The 21,070-nt window shown below is 50.9% G+C and overlaps 1 protein-coding gene across 1 annotated transcript in view; it reads left to right on the top strand.

Annotated features, from left to right (window-relative positions):
- Window positions 1-21,070, top strand: part of IFT122 (intraflagellar transport 122) — a 453,095-nt gene that overhangs the window by 359,506 nt on the left and 72,519 nt on the right. The window contains exon 24 of the mRNA XM_085624471.1: window positions 2,652-2,817. Coding sequence (XP_085480597.1) covers window positions 2,652-2,817 — 166 coding nt within the window. The remainder of the gene's footprint in view (window positions 1-2,651; window positions 2,818-21,070) is intronic.

Genomic DNA, 21,070 nt, shown 5'->3' with positions numbered 1-21,070 from the left:
ATCGTGAAGAGACTGCCCGACGTCGTCGAATCGGAGGTAGAGATCGAACCGAGGCCGCCGACATCGGACCGGAACCGCCTACCGGCGTCGTCAAAGAACTGACATTGTGCCGAGGCCGCCGAGACCGAACCGGAACCGCCTCACGGCGTCGACCCGACTCCAGCGGCGTCGGAACATCAGAAAAAGGGCAGTAAGTGGAGTAGAGGGCGCCTAAGGCCCTGTGGAGACCTGAGAGACTGCTCTAAGGGGCTAGGGAGGTGCTGAAACTCACCTGACTGTGCCTGGGGTGAACTGGGACTGACCTAGAGAGGTTGTGTGGAGAGAGAAAGCCAGGGCACTGGTATTCCCCCCTTTGATCTACCTCAGTTTAGGCCTCAGCCTTGTCCCAGCCAGGGAGTAGCCTCCCCCCTCAAGCCTTCCACCACCCTAAAAGCTGTGCCTGGGCCAAATCAGCCCTTAAGAATTGAGAAGTCAACTGATTACATGAGGGTTGCTGTATACTTTTAATTATTTATTGGGGATACTGTATTTATTGAGTTTTTATCTATTTATTGCTGCACTATATTTATAGGTCCACAGGACGTGTTGGTGTACAATATTTATTGGTACAGTATTTATTGCCTCAAAGTAGTTAATTGTCTGTATATATTGCACTTGTATTTATGCCCTGTTATTTATGATCACCCCTATTTATTTCATCAAACAGCCAATATTTATTTGACCTGCACTAATTGAAACTTGTATATTGTGATTGACCTATTTATTTTTCCAATCAGCAACTAAGAGAAAAAGATAAAGAAAGAATATTTTCATAATTTTTACGGTGTAGAGTCGTTTTTGGAACGGATGCACGCATGGTTATTGTATGGGTATATTGTATGCTTAGCACTGCGCCTGTTTCCTGACCACTCGAGCCAAGCTACCACAGTGTGTTCGGGGAGTCCACCACCACCCTGCGGAGTGGGAGTGGGCGTTTCCAACAGACACCAAAGGCATTACATGACCGAAGCCTTTGGCTCAGAAGTTGTTACCTCCCTTTTTGGAATGTGGGGGTATCCAGAGAAGGATCTCTCTACAATACACCAGAACTCAGAAGGACAGATGTTTTGTTCAAGTGAGTTTCCAAAGAGAGGAGATGCAGAGTTCATCTTTGAGATATTCACTCTTTTATGCGGCTACCCAGTTGCCAAATTACAGAATTCACAATAGGTTCTGAACAGTGTACAACCATCACGTTGGCTGCCCTCAGATTGACCCTAAGAATGTGGTGCATGGACCTTCTCAGTCAACAGAATTCTTATAGGTTGCCCATGTTCTAGACCCCCCCCCACCTCCTTGGCAGAAGGAGGTGTTTGTTTTGTTATTGGTGTGATCAATATCAGTTGATTTCACAGTGTGCATCTTTGTCAGTAATACAGATTTTATGTTGCAGTTGGTCAAGGATTGGTGTCAGCTGAGAGGAGTTATGTGTCTTCTCTCTATTTGAAGAAATCTGAGGTGGGTTCATGGTTTGGGATCCGTGTGGTTGCAGCCTTGAAGAGATTGAAGAACTAATTACATGCTATTCAGTATGTTCCTCTGCAGAGAGATTTGAAGAGGCAACAAGGCTTCACCTTGTGGGATATTGCACTTATAAGTGTTTAGGAACAACCGCTGCTTCATAGGGGCATGTCTTTTCACAATATGCTCAGGGGGCATTGTGATGGTCACTTTGCTGTCGCTATACTTTTACATTGTCTGACGCCACTCCACTTTTAGATATTGCTGTTAAATCTTTTGCATATAGAAAATTCAGAGGAGGTGGTTGGATTTGAAAATGTAGAAAAAGACCTTTGGCAGCACTGGCTTTGGTGGATTCTCTATTTCCTCCAGCAAATGTTTTATGCCCTTCTCATCTCCTCTCTCAGCTTTTGGATCCACTAAGTCTGTCCGCTGCTGGACATGTATGGAAACAGGAGGGGCCGGGCACAGTGGTGTCAATTGTGCTCTTTCTTGATGTCTTGCAAGTTTAATACCTTGAGATATGAGTTGCACACCCAGTGGCATGACAACATGAATATAATTCTCTCTGTCCCTGGTCAAATAGAAGATGGAACACAGAATCCATCAGAACCACTGGGATTGTTAATTCTTCTTCATCTTCTATTCTCTTAACCATTAATTCTTCCTATTTTGTGTCCCCACCTTAACATTTCTTTTTTCATGCTTCGTGCAGTCCAGCTTTACATTTACTTCTGCATTTCCATTTTCTGATGTTTGTGCACCTCTTCTTCTGAATATCCCCCAATGAACCTTAGCATAGTTCATAGTAATTGTTGTCTTAGTAGCACCTCTGGATTTTCTCCTTCACTGTATCCCACACCTTTGCGTGTTCTCTTTTTCTTCGTCCCATTCCTTTTTTGCTACTTGTTCAGTTACTCCACTGTTGAGAAGTTAAACACTCATTCTCCACCTTTTCCTTGATACATTGGGCCTCTTTTCACTCCTTTTTCAGTAAAACACTTCACTAACTGTGCTTTATTATTCACATTACTGCTTGGATGCAGTGTGTAGAAGATGAAATGTTGTTCTGTCAAATTTACTGTAAAGCATTAGATCCTAAAATGCATTTAGCCTCCTATGTGTCCATTTCTGCCTTAACCTGATTTCAGGAATGCCCTCTATGCTCTTGCTAAGCAAAGCAAGGCTCTGGGTGCGTATAAACTTGCCCGACATGCCTACGAGAAGTTACAGGGTCTGCGGATGCCATCACGGTTCCAGGATTCCATCGAGCTTGGAAGCCTGACTATCCGATCCAAACCATTTCATGACAGTGAGGCAAGTATTACTTGCTTTTTGATGTTCTTGTAACCCATAATTGCTTTTCAGGGCATTCGAAGAGCTAAGATTACTCTATTTGAAGCCCAAATGTAAAGGTTGCTGCATTGTTAGTGGTCAAGCCACCTTCTTGCCCAAGCTTGCTGACAACATGTCTTGTCCCTTGTGCTTGTAATCAGGAGGGGGGACAGGAGAGCTGGTTATTTAGAGAGGTCCTGTTCTAATGCTCCCGGGGGTCTATGTAGGAAAAACAGGTAAGAGCAGTTCCTCTAAATGGCCAATTTGGAGAAATTCGTTGTGAGTCGGCTGTTAAGTCTAATCTGGGAGGGGAAAATTAAATTTCAGATCTTGTTGCCCTCACACACCTGTTAGGGTGTCATGCTTAATCATTGGGCGCTCCTCGTCGGACCGGCGCTGCAATGTCCAACGGGCCTGGTGGCATCTTTAGCGGAGATCTTTTGATCTGAGAACGCCGTTTATGTGAAGACCATGTGTGTGACTGTGGAGGGTAGTGGCTCCTAAAGAATGTAGGGGTGTGAAAAAGCTAAAATAGACCCTGGCCCCTCAATAATTTTAATTAGGTTAAGTAGGGCTGGGACTAAGTAAAACCAGGGAGGCTACTCAGGTGATTCTAGGTATCAGGGTAGCCTATAGTTGACAGGGGTCAACATGTTTCGTGTCGTATGTGCTCAAAATCGAGCGACACTTCTTCAGGACCGTGGGACCAACCATAAGTAAATATACCACAGTTCTTATAAAGGGGTATCTTGGGTCAACCACACGTAATACTGAACCTAAATATGGTCCAGATTTGAAGGCTCCGCCTCAGAATGAGGGGGTCAGTGCTTCATAGGTGAAGGAGTAGCAACCGGACCACTGGAACGGTCCCACCGAATGTGGCAGCGGGCAGGCCAAAACAGGACGTGTCTGCTCCTCACCTGAATATTGTCCCTTGTGCTGGCAAGAGTTCATTCACAAAGTGGACACATTGTATCTTTTCACACCAAGACTTTTCTATCTGTTTATGTATTTATTAACATTTCTTTACTGAGCTTTCTCTGGGAACAAATGAGTACTGTAGAGAGGGGTAAAAAGACATAGGTGTTCTGCACAGGCTGAAAAGGGAATACTTTAAGATTGTGTGCAACAAAAGCGGGATTTCTGTTCTTTAACCCATATGAGAAAGAGCTGGTAAGGGTTCTTATTAAAGACGTATGAGATATTCTTTTTAAAGATTGCCATTTAGTTCCTTTTTCAATTGAAAGAATGAAGATGTAAGCATGGTGCGAGGGAATGTTGCTCCAGATCCTCTCAGTGTACAGGAAGAAGACATCTTGTCTCAACTTTTTCCATTTCTTGGTTTCAGGCCTGGTGTGATGAGATGTTACTGCAGATCATCACTGCAAAGTGGAAGACTTATTGTCTTACAGATTACTATTCCTTGGTTTTAGGTGTAGTGTGATGGGCTGTTGCTTCAGATCCACACCGCATAGAGGAAGACAACTTCTTGTCTTATCTTTTTCACATTTTTTGGTTTCATGCCTTGTGATGTATTGGTCCCATGTGTTTAGTTGGCCATCTTAGTTGTGTTTATTTTGTCTAGATCTCTCCGTGTGCCGGATTTTGGCAGATGCAGTTGATCCAGAACAAAAAAACTATTCACTGCTTTGTGTGTGGTATCAGCTCGTTTTTAGGTCTCGCTCTCGAGACCTATTGTCGCCGAGATGCCTCTCAAGGGAGACAGACTGGGGCACGCGCAGTGTTGTGGTTGTGATGATTGCTGTCTGTGAACGCGCTTCACATGAACAGCATTTGCGCGTTGAGTGCTCCTCTCCAGAAGACCTGCTGGCACACGCAGAGTGTTGTGATTTGTGATTGCTGTCTGTGAACGCGCTTCACATGAACAGCATTTGCGCGTTGAGTGCTCCTCTCCGGAAGACCTGCTGAGTTAATTATAGGTCTGCAGCGTGGGGCGCCTGTCGGCATGCTGTGATAATGACCTTTTTCGCTTAGTTGCTTGGTCACTCTGCCCATAGACCGTGGAAATTCAACAGGTGTATTATCCTACGGATTTAGCACATCCTACAAAAATTCAAGAATTTTCCATAACCACTCAATTCTAAATTATGTCCATAGCCTAGATGTTTGTTTGGCCAAAGGCCACGCCGAGATGCCTCTCAAAGGAGACAGACCGGAGCACGCGCAGCAATTGGGGTCGGGGTCTGTGGACGTGCTTCTGAGACGCGCTTGCGCACACGCACACACACAGACACACGCGCGCGCACACACCCCGCCGCTGCCGACCCCCCTCACCGCATCCGCGGCTGCCTAACGTGCGCGCACACACCTCGGACTGACTTGCTTCGGAAGGGAGACAGGAGATGGGCACGTGCAGGGCTGACTGGAGGTTGTGAACGCGCACGTACAGACACGTGATGTGCACATCTCCTGTCCCCCTTCCGTCCTCGCAAGCCTCATGCAATTTTGTTTTTTTTAATGCGCACGCACGCTCCAAGCTCGGCGCGCTTTACACGTACAGCATGCTCCACTTACCGGCTCCTGTACATTGGCGCTGCAGATCTGGACGATGCAGTTAAAACCCCGGGACTGGGAGCGCTGCGGGTCCAAGTGCCCGTACATGGCGGCAGTAGTGTCTTTTTCTCGCTGCTGTGAAGGCTTCCCAGGTGCTACCTCCTTCGATTCAATACAGTGATCTGACTTGCCCCGGTACTGCTCTCAAGCCCTCTCCACTGCTCCTAGTGTTAGGTCCGCTATAGTCGGGTCTCTGAACCTGCCCCAACTGTCAGCTGTGTATTCAAACACCCATACCACACATGCGCCATGCGCAGAGCAAGGCACGCCTTACGGCGGGCGCACTTGATCCTTACGTGCTACGTCACAAGGGCTTGTTGTCTATTGTGATGAGTAACCTGGGAGATGGAGTGGCCTTGCACATTTACAAGGCCTGGAGCTGCTGTCAGACGGTGACATGGGCAGAGACCCTCATGCAGCCTCCCTGCCAGGGTCCCACGGTCTGTTATGAGCCGGGTCACTAGGGAGCGTTTAACCGCAGTGAACACAAAGTGGAAAGACCGCCTCGGTTTAAGATTATACAAGCTCTGCTGTCCCTGACTGACTTCAGACCATCAAACAACAAAGGTTTACATCTAGCAGTAACGGTTGGAGTACAGCCCACTGCCCCCCCAACCCCGTCACTCTCCTCCCAACCCGGCTGGGCCTCCTCCACGGCCCTGGCATCTAACTAGCGCTCAGCCCTGCTCTAAGCGCTACATAAAAGATTTGGGGTGAAAGGAGTCGGGGGTTGGTGGCGGGGGGGTTGTTATATTATTCAAAGTAAAGAAAGCCTATTCTTTACATATTATCTTCTTTTGGGGAGTCGACACCTGCTGTGTAATCCCCCAATGCCCCCACCTCCCTACCCCCCACAATACACACGCACCGGCCCGTCACAAAAGTGAGTGGTTTCAGCCCCCGCCAGGGTGTACAGTAGCCTTGCTTGCGTCTCATCGCGGGGGGCTCTCACTGCTCCCCCTCTTCTTCCTGAGTGACTCATTAGGGTCCGGAATGTGACAGCTCCTTTGTGCGTCTCTGATAGCAGAGGAGTAATTGCCAAACCGGAATGTGGTTGCACACTTAGACAATAGGTAGGCTGTTCCGTAACGAAATGGCAACCACATGACAGTGGAAGGATGAAAGGCTGTAACAGCCCTGCCAACATTAGGACCCGTGCCCTGTATTGTACGAAGCTCCTAGGTGACTTATGTCATGCTAAGATAAAGGCCAGTGGGAAGGAATCTAGGACCCTGCACGTGCGAGTCACCATACTACTTTTCAATACCCACGGGCATTTTATTAATACTCTACTCCCATGGGCCACGAAACACTCTTTCCAAATTGCCTAGGCGCTTTACAAACGGTGCTGCAGAGCTACGCTCGCATAAAAGACAGAGCACTCGTTTTATGGACCTCCGTAGGATGAAAGGCAGAGTAGACCTCAGTGGGATTTGGACCTGAAACAGCGCAGATGTTGACAGCCACAGTGGTATCTCTAGAAGTGATTTCTAGGGGCTTGGGGACAGGGGAAGGAGATGCAACTGGCCACAAATATAATTGGTGGAGCCATCTATAATGGGCAATCGTGAAGGGTGTTTGTGCACGTGTGTGTGTTTGTACACACATCTGTACTGACGCACATACAAAGTTATAGTGATCGCATTCACAAAACACTGTCCGTTACAGACTCATGTATTTCCTTAGTCACTGATTTACAGTGAGAGGTACTTGGACAACATGGGAAAGAACAGATTTAAATTGTTTTTCACGATCACTGATGCTAACACACCGAGTGCCAGCTGAAGTGCACAGCCTTTCAAAGCAACATTTGCATTCTGTAGCTTGTGCTCCAGTGAAAGTTCATATGACTGTCGCCTACTCAGGCTGACGAAACGACACTGGAAGCAACTGGAGCACACACGGAGAGTGAGCCAAAATCTGCAGACAAAGATGTTCAAATCCACACTAAGATGCGACCAGCAGCAAATCCGGAAGACCAAGCGCACAGCCCCCCAAGGCCGCATCAATGGCAGCACCAGCAAAAACAAGCTTTTGCAATGCAATAGGTCTCGCAGTTACCCGAGTTTAAGCTAATGGCATTATAAATGGCAATGCCTTTTATTTATGTTTTAAAAACAAAAATAAAAGGCATTGCTATTTGCAATGTCAATAGCTCAAACTCGCATAAATGCGAGACCTATTGCATTGCAAATGCTTGTTTTATGACCTATCCGAGGGAATAACATCTGGCACTGGTCTTTGCAACTGGTATTACTGCAAGGTATTCCGATTGTATAATAAACAAAAGGGCAGTGTTAGACCTGGCACCTTGGCGTGAGTTTCCCTTCCACTTTTTTGATGGTGTGCCTCGACTGTTTTGCTGGTGTTGTCCGCTCAGGGCACTGCGCCACGGCTAATCCGTGCCGCAGTGCAAGTGCTCCCTAAGTAAAGTGTACCTGTAATTGATGTTCCTGATTGGTTTATTGGATTCACTGTCAGTCCCCAGTAAAGTGCACCAGGGGTGCCAGGGCTTGTGAATGCCAATGCTGCTGGTGGGCTTGCAGCGCTGGTTGCGCCACCCACGGAAGCGGCCTTGTAAAGTGTGTCTAGGGTCTGCCACCGCAGACCCTGTGCGCGGTCCGGGACCGTCGCGCTGACTGCGCAAGTGCCCCCACTTGCCAGTCCCTAAACCTTCCCTTACCTACATATTAGCCACCCCTCTGGTAGGCCCGAGGGCAGGGTGCATTGTAGGCATAAGGTAGGACATGCCCTGATGTGTGTGGCATGTCTTAGTAGTGAATTACAGCCCTTGTCGTTTTTCACTATTGAAGGCTACCTGCTCTCCATAGGCCAGAATGGGCTGCCGGGGTCACGCCAACGCTGTGACCCCAGTGGACTCAGAGAGCATGGTAGAGTGTCAAGTTTGGTATGCCTGAACTCAGAATAATAAAATACTTCTTGTAGTCAAGTTTATTTTAATATCCTGGGTTTGTAAATACTACTTTTAGAAAGTTAGTATTTACTGACCTGACCATCTCAGTCCGCCTCTGCTGTGTGTATGTGTTCTGCCTGGCAACAGTAAGGAGCAGGGTGGGGGGATCCCCAGAGACAGGTTGGCTGCCAGGTGGTGGGTAGAGAGATTACACCTGGATGGGTGGGAGGAGTACACCTTGACTCTTGAATAGACCTGTGCTCTGCCACCACAAAGCCGGCGCCACCCCCTGTGGGGCGGCTGATGTCTCTGCCCTGCTGCTGAAAGGAAAGAGCAGAGTCACCATAGCAAAGTGCTCCAGAACTGGACTGAGCCAGGCCTAGGCCCCCTGGCGCTAAAGAACAAAAGAATTGGTGTATAAAAGTAGGAGCCTGGCTCCTAAGAAATCAGAATCCTGTTTACCACAAAGAACCTCTGCCCGACTAGAAGGAGAAGAAGACGCCGGAGGAGCTGGCCTGCTGCTTGCCTTGCTGAGAGAGGAGAGGAAGAGACTTACTGAAAAGACTTTGCTACTTTGTGCTTGAACATTCTCCAAGGGCTTGATCTGAGCTTGCCCCCTGAACTGAACCCCAGGAACAGTGGGTTCTCTGTGCTTCTTGCTCGTCCTCCAATTCGAGCCGTGTGTGCATCCCGCTGGAAAAGAGACTGCGCCCCTCATCGCCCCTCCTAGGGCCGTGACACCCAGAAGCTCGCCTGCCTCAATCCCGTGAGAGCCCCGCTCCGTCCCGAGCCGCTCTCTGTCCCCGGGCCAGGCCGCCTGCATCCCTGTCACCGCCTGCCATTGGAGTGCGCTGAACGCGCTATCACCCCTCCTGCCGGAAGCCGTCCGACGACTGTGATCTACGCCGGGTCATCCAGCTGCACTGACTGTGCCCTGTGACCCCGCTTCGCTATCCTCGGACATCTCAGGCCGCGCCGCCCCCGCTGTGGAGACCCTCCTGCACCGCCGTGCTACAGGGTCGCTGGCCGCGCCTGCCTACGTGCCCACACCTGCTGATTGAGGACCCAAGAACACTTCCCAAGCTGAGAGTCGCACCGACCTGTGCCGAACTCTCCACATCACGAAAGAAGTTCCAGTATCGGGCTCGGGGCCCGCAACGCCTTATTTCCCCGTTCGCAGGAACCGATCTCCGTGAGTACTGGAACTACAAGTAAAGAGACTACAAACTATCCATTTGAAACTACGAACCCAGAACATTTGCCTGCTGTATAATCTGGTGGCATAGCGAAAACGTTATTGGTCTTGTGATAAGTCTGCTGAGATATATCTACCTTATTTTTACATAAAGAATCGTATTTTTATATATATCCAAGTCTGGTGTCCGTTTCTGGGGGGATTGATGTATTTACTGTGTGTACGATTGTAAGTGCTTAACCAACAACGCCTGAGGAATCGCCTTGGCTGCTCACGCCACGCACCTAGAGGGTGAGCGAGGGTCATTCGCGAGGGGTTATCCTGCGCCCTGACGTGGAGGAGAGGGTTCCTGCTTGACACAAGGGCAACCTTGCGCCAACCAGAGATCCCCGACTCTAACATTGGTGGCAGCGGTGGGATTTCGGATTTGCACTTGTAATTTGCATACAGTGAATTATTAATCACCAGATAGTGAGAGCAGACCAAATAACGCAGCCACAGGTTTTTAATTGTTGAGACATCTGCCATTACTGCAACCATGCCTGGCTCACACTCCGCTGGGAGAGCACTCTCTGTGATTTCTGGAATCGATGAGGTGGATTGGGAGAGACTGGAAGGTTACACCACGGAGCAATTGAAAGGCTACAGTGTAAAATTCAGAGTTCCCCATGCTGGATTCAGGAAGAAGAACCAGTACCTCAAGGCGCTGAGAGCCTGGAAGGAGTCACGAGACCCACGGAATGCGGGGGACATCGTTCCACCCGACAACCTTGAGGAGCCCAGCAGAGTCCGGTCGCCAGAGGAGCTGGCAGACAGGGCAGCAGACAGGGCGCATGCAATGGAGATGGCAAAGTTGGCAGGACAGATGGAAATGGAAAAGCAGAAGTTGGCCCTGGAGGCACAACCACGCCAAATGGATCATGATATCAGATTGAAGGAGTTGGAGCTGAAGGCGAAAAGTTTGGACACCACTCCTTCTGGTGGCAGCACTCCACCAGCGCAGGTAGAGTCCAAGGTGTACATCCCCAAAGATGTAGTAAAGGAGTATTTCAGAAAGGATGACATAGGGCAGTGGTTTAGGGCCTACGAGGTGGCCATGTCCTCACACCGGGTCCCTGAGAAAGACTGGGGAGCGGGGTTGTGGGGAAGGTTCCTTGCTGAAGGGCGTGACACACTATTAGATTTACCCTTAGATCTCCAAACCTCATACCCCCATATGAAGGAAGCTTTAATGACCAGGTATGGGTTAACTCCGGAGCTATATCGACAGAGGTTCAGGGAGACCAAGAAGATCCCTGAGAGTACGTATGTGGAATATGTGACCTTTTTCTGCAGAGCGCTGGATGGTTGGGTGAAGGGTAGCAAAGTGAATGATTATCAAGGGCTGCTTGATTTAATTGCATGGGAGCACTTGTCCAGTCAATGTTTTCCTGAGCTACGCCAGCACCTGATTGATAGCAAGCTGTCCAACCCGAGGAAGCTTGCTGAGGAGGCGGACCGCTGGCTCAGCACCAGGGTCCACAAGGGTCAAGTGGGAGACTCCGCCAAAGGTGGGCAGGGTCCCCAGCAGAAGAGTGGGGGGGACAAGGGTAAGCAGAAGGGGTTCCAAAAAGGCCCCCAAAGTAATTCCCAAGGGAACCAGCAGAAGGGTTCTCAGCCTCCCCCACCCCCGCAGCAGAACGGGGCCCCGACAGGTAGACCTGTTCCAAAGGGGCCCTTCAATTGTTATAAGTGTGGTGATCCGGGTCACATTGCCTCTGATCCTAAGTGTCGCCTGTTTGGTAAGACCGCACCCACTGGTGCTCCACCCCGGCAAGTAGCTAGTGTTAACTTTGGGGAAGAAGTAGCAGTCCAGGAGGGTGGGGGTCCCGGGCAGATGACCCTAGTCTCGCTAGGAGACAGTGAGATGGTCCCTGTAACCTACCTGCCCTCTAACACTAAGAAATATGGGCAGGTGGTGACCATCAATGGAAAGAAGGTTGAGGCTCTTAGAGATACAGGAGCCAGCGTGACCTCGGTGAGGCAACACCTGGTGTCTCAAGAGCAAATTGTACCCAATGCCTACTGTAGGGTTGTCAATGCTGACAACGTAGAGAGTCGTTGTCCAATGGCTCAAGTTCCCTTTGAGTGGGGGGAGGTCTCTGGTACTCTACAAGTCGCTGTGAGAACTGACATGCCTGTAGATTGTCTGCTAGGGAACGACCTGGAGAGTTCCCCTTGGGAAAAGGTAGAGAAGACCACGCATCTGAGGATGGTGGGTCTACCCGACTGGGCGTGCGTGACCACCCGGTCCATGGCAGCCAGTAGGGGTGTTGAGAGGGTCCTGGAGCCTGAGGGAGAGGTCCAGGAACCGGCCTTAGGGAGAAGGCGCAGGAGGCGCGGGAAACCGGCCCCCGAAGTTCCCACGGCCCAGGAGGAAGTAGACCCTGAGGGGGATGCTCTGGAGCCTACCGGGGAACAGATTGCCGAACTGGGAGATCTGCCTGAGCTGACCCATTGGCAGCAAGAAGGAGGTCCCTCCAGGGAGGAATTCTGCAGGGAGCAGAAAGAATGCCCTTCTCTCGTGGGTATGCGGCAACAGGCTGCAGACCAGGCCAATGGTGTTCAGGCCAAAACACACTACGTGTACTGGGAGAGTGACCTCCTGTATTCCGAGCCTAAGGCTGCTGAACCTGGGTCAGCCCGTGTGCTGGTGGTACCCCAGAAGTTCAGAACCTTCCTACTGGGGCTGGCTCATGATGTGCCGTTAGCAGGACATTTGGGGATGGACAAGACCTATGACAGGCTTGTCACCCACTTTTACTGGCCCCAAATGCATAAGAATTCAGATTCCTACTGCAGAACCTGTCAGACTTGCCAGGCAAGTGGTAAGAGCGGAGGGAAGCATAAGGCTCCTCTGCAACCTTTCCCTGTGGTCGGTACGCCATTCCAACGAGTGGGTATTGACATTGTGGGGCCTCTGGACCCCAAGACAGCCCTGGGCAACAGGTTCATCCTGGTCTTGGTGGACCATGCCACCCGGTACCCTGAAGCCATCCCTCTGAGGACAGTGACGGCCCCCGTGGTGGGACGGGCACTGATGGGAATTTTCTCCCGAGTGGGATTCCCTCTAGAGGTGGTGAGCGACAGGGGGACCAATTTCATATCCACGTATATGAAATCCCTGTGGAAGGAGTGTGGGGTAACTTACAAGTTCACCACTCCTTACCATCCTCAAGGAAATGGGTTGGTTGAGAGATTCAACCGAACCCTCAAAGGCATGATCATGGGCCTGGACGGTCCAATGAGGCGTAAGTGGGACGTCCTCTTGCCATGCCTGCTCTTCGCTTACCGAGAGGTGCCACAGAAGTCTCTAGGATTCAGCCCCTTTGAGCTTCTGTATGGTCACCCGGTAAGAGGACCTCTGAGTTTGGTAAAGGAAGGCTGGGAGCAATCTCCCAGGAAACCTCCCCAGAATGTATATAGTTACATGCTGGCCTTCCGAAACCAGACTCGGCGTTTCAGGCAACTTGCTGAGGCAAATCTGGAAGCCAGCCAGGAGGAGATGAAGCGGTGGTACGACCGGAATGCCACTCTGGTAGAGCTTCAACCTGGACAAAAGGTGTGGGTCTTGGCCCCAGTGGAGCCGTGTGCACTTCAGGATAAGTGGACCGGTCCATTTGAGGTTGTGGAGCGCAAAAGTCCTATCACCTACTTGGTGGACATGCAGACTCCCAGGAACCCTTTGAGGGTCCTACATGTTAACCGCCTTAAGCCCCACTTAGAGAGGACCGAAGTGGGCATGCTGCTGGCCACTGATGATGGAATGGAAGAGGAGACCGAGCCTCTTCCTGACCTCTTAGTGGCCTCTGAGAAAGATGGGTCAGTGGATGGAGTTAACCTCTCACCCACCCTGACGCCCGAACAACAGGAAGACTGCCGCCACTTGCTGGGACAGTTTTCCGACCGATTCTCCCTGGTTCCTGGTGTCACAGATTGGTGCATCCATGATGTGGACACAGGAGACAGCTTACCTGTAAAGCACAAGGCTTACAGGGTAACTGACAGGGTCAGAGCTTGCATCAAGGAGGAGGTCTCCAAGATGCTTGCGCTAGGGGTGGTTGAGTCCTCCAGCAGTCCTTGGTCCAGCCCCGTGGTCTTGGTCCCCAAAGCTGCTGCGCCGGGAGCCACACCTGAACTCCGGTTCTGTGTGGACTACAGAGGACTCAATTCAGTCACGAAGACTGACGCGCACCCCATCCCCAGAGCTGATGAGCTCATTGATCGGCTGGGGGCTGCCCGGTTCCTCAGTACGTTTGATTTAACGTCTGGGTACTGGCAGATCGCCTTGACCGATGGGGCCAAAGAGAGGTCAGCATTCTCTACACCAGATGGGCACTTCCAGTTCCGAGTCATGCCATTTGGGATGAAGAATGCCCCTGCCACCTTTCAGAGGTTGGTCAACCAGGTACTGGTTGGGCTGGATGCGTTCAGTGCCGCCTACCTGGATGACATCGCAGTGTTCAGTGCCACCTGGCCTGAACACCTGCGCCACCTCTGGGAAGTATTGATGGCGCTGCGCCGAGCAGGCCTCACGATCAAGGCAAGCAAGTGCCAGATCGGGCAGGGTTCCGTGGTGTACTTGGGACACCAAGTGGGGAGTGGCAAGGTGGCACCCTTGCAACCCAAAATTGAAACCATCCTGGCTTGGGAACCCCCCAAGACGCAGACCGCAGTGAGGGCCTTCCTGGGGCTCACTGGGTACTACAGGAGGTTTGTCAAGGGCTATGGAACGATCGTTGCCCCCTTGACAGAGCTGACTTCAAAGAAGCAGCCCAGGAACGTGATTTGGACTGACACCTGTCAGAAAGCTTTCGACACCCTGAAGACTGCCATGTGCACGGCGCCCGTGCTCTTGGCCCCTGACTTCTCCAAGGAATTCCTAGTCCAGACAGACGCTTCAGAGCATGGTGTAGGGGCTGTTCTCTCACAGATGACTGAGGAGGGCTGGGACCAACCCGTAGCCTTCATCAGTAGAAGGTTACTTCCACGGGAAAGTAGGTGGAGTGCAATTGAGCGAGAAGCATTTGCTGTGGTCTGGGCGCTGAAGAAGCTAAGACCCTACTTGTTTGGGTCTCACTTCCGGGTTCAGACGGACCACAGGCCCCTCAGATGGTTGATGCAAATGAGGGGTGAAAACCCGAAGCTGTTGAGGTGGTCCATCTCCCTACAGGGTATGGACTTTACGGTGGAACACCGTCCTGGTACAGATCACGCCAACGCTGACGGTCTGTCCAGGTATTTCCGCCTTAGTGACGAGGAACCCCCTGGGCAAGGGTAGTTCTCCCCACATTTCAGCTGGAGGGGACACGTGTAAGACCAGGCACCTTGGCGTGAGTTTCCCTTCCACTTTTTTGATGGTGTGCCTCGACTGTTTTGCTGGTGTTGTCCGCTCAGGGCACTGCGCCACGGCTAATCCGTGCCGCAGTGCAAGTGCTCCCTAAGTAAAGTGTACCTGTAATTGATGTTCCTGATTGGTTTATTGGATTCACTGTCAGTCCCCAGTAAAGTGCACCAGGGGTGCCAGGGCTTGTGAATGCCAATGCTGCTGGTGGGCTTGCAGCGCTGGTTGCGCCACCCACGGAAGCGGCCTTGTAAAGTGTGTCTAGGGTCTGCCACCGCAGACCCTGTGCGCGGTCCGGGACCGTCGCGCTGACTGCGCAAGTGCCCCCACTTGCCAGTCCCTAAACCTTCCCTTACCTACATATTAGCCACCCCTCTGGTAGGCCCGAGGGCAGGGTGCATTGTAGGCATAAGGTAGGACATGCCCTGATGTGTGTGGCATGTCTTAGTAGTGAATTACAGCCCTTGTCGTTTTTCACTATTGAAGGCTACCTGCTCTCCATAGGCCAGAATGGGCTGCCGGGGTCACGCCAACGCTGTGACCCCAGTGGACTCAGAGAGCATGGTAGAGTGTCAAGTTTGGTATGCCTGAACTCAGAATAATAAAATACTTCTTGTAGTCAAGTTTATTTTAATATCCTGGGTTTGTAAATACTACTTTTAGAAAGTTAGTATTTACTGACCTGACCATCTCAGTCCGCCTCTGCTGTGTGTATGTGTTCTGCCTGGCAACAGTAAGGAGCAGGGTGGGGGGATCCCCAGAGACAGGTTGGCTGCCAGGTGGTGGGTAGAGAGATTACACCTGGATGGGTGGGAGGAGTACACCTTGACTCTTGAATAGACCTGTGCTCTGCCACCACAAAGCCGGCGCCACCCCCTGTGGGGCGGCTGATGTCTCTGCCCTGCTGCTGAAAGGAAAGAGCAGAGTCACCATAGCAAAGTGCTCCAGAACTGGACTGAGCCAGGCCTAGGCCCCCTGGCGCTAAAGAACAAAAGAATTGGTGTATAAAAGTAGGAGCCTGGCTCCTAAGAAATCAGAATCCTGTTTACCACAAAGAACCTCTGCCCGACTAGAAGGAGAAGAAGACGCCGGAGGAGCTGGCCTGCTGCTTGCCTTGCTGAGAGAGGAGAGGAAGAGACTTACTGAAAAGACTTTGCTACTTTGTGCTTGAACATTCTCCAAGGGCTTGATCTGAGCTTGCCCCCTGAACTGAACCCCAGGAACAGTGGGTTCTCTGTGCTTCTTGCTCGTCCTCCAATTCGAGCCGTGTGTGCATCCCGCTGGAAAAGAGACTGCGCCCCTCATCGCCCCTCCTAGGGCCGTGACACCCAGAAGCTCGCCTGCCTCAATCCCGTGAGAGCCCCGCTCCGTCCCGAGCCGCTCTCTGTCCCCGGGCCAGGCCGCCTGCATCCCTGTCACCGCCTGCCATTGGAGTGCGCTGAACGCGCTATCACCCCTCCTGCCGGAAGCCGTCCGACGACTGTGATCTACGCCGGGTCATCCAGCTGCACTGACTGTGCCCTGTGACCCCGCTTCGCTATCCTCGGACATCTCAGGCCGCGCCGCCCCCGCTGTGGAGACCCTCCTGCACCGCCGTGCTACAGGGTCGCTGGCCGCGCCTGCCTACGTGCCCACACCTGCTGATTGAGGACCCAAGAACACTTCCCAAGCTGAGAGTCGCACCGACCTGTGCCGAACTCTCCACATCACGAAAGAAGTTCCAGTATCGGGCTCGGGGCCCGCAACGCCTTATTTCCCCGTTCGCAGGAACCGATCTCCGTGAGTACTGGAACTACAAGTAAAGAGACTACAAACTATCCATTTGAAACTACGAACCCAGAACATTTGCCTGCTGTATAATCTGGTGGCATAGCGAAAACGTTATTGGTCTTGTGATAAGTCTGCTGAGATATATCTACCTTATTTTTACATAAAGAATCGTATTTTTATATATATCCAAGTCTGGTGTCCGTTTCTGGGGGGATTGATGTATTTACTGTGTGTACGATTGTAAGTGCTTAACCAACAACGCCTGAGGAATCGCCTTGGCTGCTCACGCCACGCACCTAGAGGGTGAGCGAGGGTCATTCGCGAGGGGTTATCCTGCGCCCTGACGTGGAGGAGAGGGTTCCTGCTTGACACAAGGGCAACCTTGCGCCAACCAGAGATCCCCGACTCTAACAGGCAACCCATTATTCCCTTGTGGGCTTGGGTTTCTATGATAAAGTCAGTAAAGGTGCCTTCAACTGAGTTATTTGGCAAAAATAATACTTACTTCATTCAGTGATGTCCAAGAGTGACAATGCGACTTAATTAGTTGTAATTAGTCAGAGGAAACATTGGAATGAAGTGTTGAATAAATTAAAGAAACAGGGGTATATGCTTTTTCATGTTATATTGAAATTAAACATATAAGAAATAAAGGGGTTAAAAAAAAATAGTATTGCATAGTACATTGACGTGTTTGCTTACAAGACTATGAACCTGGAAATGTTTAGACATTTGGCAATGTACTGGCAACTCACTCTCTCCATTCAACACAAAAATGTCTATCATAGTATCCTAACAAAAACTCGTTGGAGTGATGCAAGTGGTCCAAGGGAGAGATGGGTGGTACGTCAAAGTTTCGGTCTCAAACAGTAAGTATCCTCAAGACCATCTTCAGGACTGTGTTGTTTATAGGGAAATAAGCCCCATTCTGCATTGTACTTGTTACCACTATTGCGTGTAACTCTTCACTGAACCCAGCTAATTATGTCCTCAAGTGCTGGACACCCTTCATGCTATCTGATTGGCCCACACTGACTTAGCCTTAAAGATGGTCCTAGGCGCTTCCAGAGAAGACACCCCTACAGTTGAGGAGCCTTTCTGCTATCTAATTGACCTGAAGTGGTGTCCTCTTTATATTTCCGCACATGGAGTAGAATGGGTATCACATGGTACCAACTCCGGCAGGAGCCTTGCCGCCTAGATTGAAGCCTGAAGCTTATTTTCATGGGCTAGGCCTCGAGGAAGAATAGGAGGGGGCCACTGAACCCTTTAAAATATCCGCCCTATGAAGAAGAACAGAGTATGGACCGGTGTGAGAAACTGGGTGAGGCCAACGGCCTTGATACTTCTCCAGATGCTTTCTGCTTTCTAACCCTACTGTAGGAGGGAGCTTCCTACCCAGTGGTGATGCAGGGGGCGGCTGAGATCCTTGGCCTTCAGCTATCCTCAGGCGCTGTGAAGACTAATTTCTTGACTGAGGTACTACAACTGGGAGTCTCCACATTGGAACCCTTACTCCCATTCAACGACGCCCTCACTGACATCCTTTTTGGGTACCTGGTCCAAACCCAGCACAGGGGCTCCTAAGAATAGGATGATTGCCCGTAGCCCCGCTCCTGGGGACCCAAACTTCCTCACGCAGCACACTACCCCTGGAAGCATGGTGATCCAAGCCTTCACCTTCCAATGTGTTTTTTCCTATCGCTCTCCCAGATAGGGAATTCAAGAGGCTGAATTCATTTGGGAAGTATGTTTACTTCAGCCAGCCTGATATTGCGGTTTGTGAACACCGCATACCTTTTGGGCTGTTATTCCTACACTTTGTGGGATATGGTTGCACAAGTGCTGCCACAGGTCCCGGAGGAGGTCCAAGCTGTACTCTCTTAAGCTGTCACAGTTGGGAGAGATGCAGGAAAGTTCATTATTTGATGTGGACTTGACACAACTGAGTCGCTAGTCGGAGCGATTTCCATGACATGGCCCTTTGGCGCCACGCCTGGCTCATGACAAAAGGGCTTCTGTTTCTTCGGAGACAAAGCAGATTCAGCGCTCAAATGCTTTAAGGATACTCATGCTACGGCCAGATTCTTAGGCCTCTCTGGGGTCCCACGTCCATCCTAATCTGCCTTTCGTGGCTACAGAAGGGCTTCTAGCCATGCCAATTCCCGCCCAGCCACTACACCACGCATGCTTCCCAGACTTTGTGTGGACGAGGGTACGGTACCTCGTGGGTCAGGTGGCAAACAGTCATGTCATTTCGCCATCCCCCACCGCCCCCTCGCCTGCAACAACCTACAAATTCTCCAAATCTGCCCCTTGAGCACCATGGGTACCCAGTTGGCTTCAGGATTCACCATCACCTACCCCACTGGCAGCACATAACATGAGACAGGTGGATTTTTCAGATTGTCCGAAGGGGTTGCTCCCTCCCCTGCAAGAATATCCCTCCCACCATGCCACCATCTCATGATCCCCTGGCGGAGGATCATCTGTTTGTTCTCCGCGAGGAGGTCACGGCCCTCTTGGCCAAGGGAGGAATAGCGAGGGTTCTGGTGCCAGAAGTAGGGCGTGTTTGTTATTCCCACTACTCTCTGGTTCCCAAAAAGGACAAGGGCCTTTGTCCTATCGTCGATCTCTGAACTCTCAATCTCTCCCTCAAAAAGAAGAAATTCAAAATGCTCATGTTGGCTGCAGTCTTGTCTGCCCTGGACCCAGAAGACTGGATGGGAGTGTTGGACTTGCAGGAGGCTTATTCTAATATTCCCATCCTGCCTGCCCACCAGTGCTATCTGCGGTTTATGGTAGGCTATGAGAACTTTCAGTTCACTGTGCTTCCCTTTGGCCTTACCAGCGTCCCTCGGGTGTTCACCAATGCGATGACGGTGGTTACTGCTCATCTGTGGAGGTCAGAGGTGCAAGTCTTCCCCCTAACTCGACAACCGTCTGCTGAAGGCGCACTCGCCCCAGTACGTCGTCACCCACATTCAGACTACGGTGAACCTTCTGCACTCACTGGGCCGCACTATCAACGTGCCAAAGTCACACCTGACTCCCTCTCAGATGCTCCATTTCATCAGAGCTGTTCTAGACACAGTGCAGTTTTGGGCTTATCCTCCTGAGTAGTTAGTCCAGGATATTCAGGCTATGATAATGATATTTCAGCCTCTATCCTGGGTTTCGATGAAACTGAGTCTGAGGCTGCTGGGCATCATGGCCTCTGCATTATGCTGGTGACACATGCCACATGGCATATGCGGGCTATGTAGAGGGATCTGAAGTTCCAGTGGGTGCAGCATCAGGGGAATCTCTCCGTCATGGTCCAAATCTCAGAGGGAACTGCACAGGATTCACAGTGGTGGCTGATAAACCATGATTGGGTCAGCCGCAGACTCCACTCCCTTCCCCAACCAGATCTCACAGTAATGACATGCGTCAATCCTGGAATGGGGCGGCCATCTAGGAGAGGTGAAGAACAGAGGACTCTGGTCTCCAATGTAATCCAGACTTCACATCAACTTGCTTCAGCTCCAAGCGATTTGAGTAGCATTAAAAGCCTTTCTTCCATCAAGGGAAGGCTAGTACAAGTGTTCACAGATAACACCACCGTCATGTGGTACTGCAACAAACTGGGTGGCGTGGGGTTGTGGACCCTTTGTCAAGAGGCCCTGCATCTCTGGACTTGGCTGGATCAGCAGGGCATATCCCTGGTGGTTCAACACCTGGCAGGTTCGCTGAACGCCAGGGTGGACAAACTCAGCCGTCGATGCCTAGCGGATCATGAATTATGTCTCCATCCAGAGGTGGCACAAGGTCTCCTTCAACAGTGGCGAGAATCTTGGCTAGATCTGTTTGCCACCGCTGAGAACATGTAATGAGTTTCCAAGACGGCTCTCGATCTGAGACTCTTTTAGTCTCGAGTGGAGCTCAAGCCTCCTGTATGCCATTCTGCCTTTACCACTTGTGTCCAGAGTTCTCAAGAAGATCAGGAGCGGCTGTGCCCCAAGTCATTCTTGTGGCTCCGGACTGGGCACAGAAAGTCTAGTATCCGGAGCTTCTCCAACTGAGCATCGATCCTGCGATCAGACTGCCCTTTCAGGAGAATCTTCTGTCACAGCAGGGGAAGATCCTCCACCTGAACCTGTCAACTCTACGCCTTCTTGCGTGCAGATAGAGCGGCGGCAGTTGACAGCATTTAACCTTCCTCCCGAAGTCTGTATTGTTATTTTGGCAGCCAGGCATCCCTCTACTAAATCGGTGTGCGCCTGCAGATGGAACAAGTTTGTAATATATTGTACAGAAAAGTTTATAGACCCTCTTTCTGCCTCCCTTTCTTACATTTTACTTCCTATTTTGACCCTTTCTCAGCAGGGCTCTGCCCTGGGCACTCTCAAAGTGTACA

Source organism: Triturus cristatus, chromosome 9, assembly GCF_964204655.1.
Source record: "Triturus cristatus chromosome 9, aTriCri1.1, whole genome shotgun sequence".
Taxonomy (NCBI): domain Eukaryota; kingdom Metazoa; phylum Chordata; class Amphibia; order Caudata; family Salamandridae; genus Triturus; species Triturus cristatus.
This window is presented reverse-complemented; position numbering and strand designations above follow the sequence as displayed.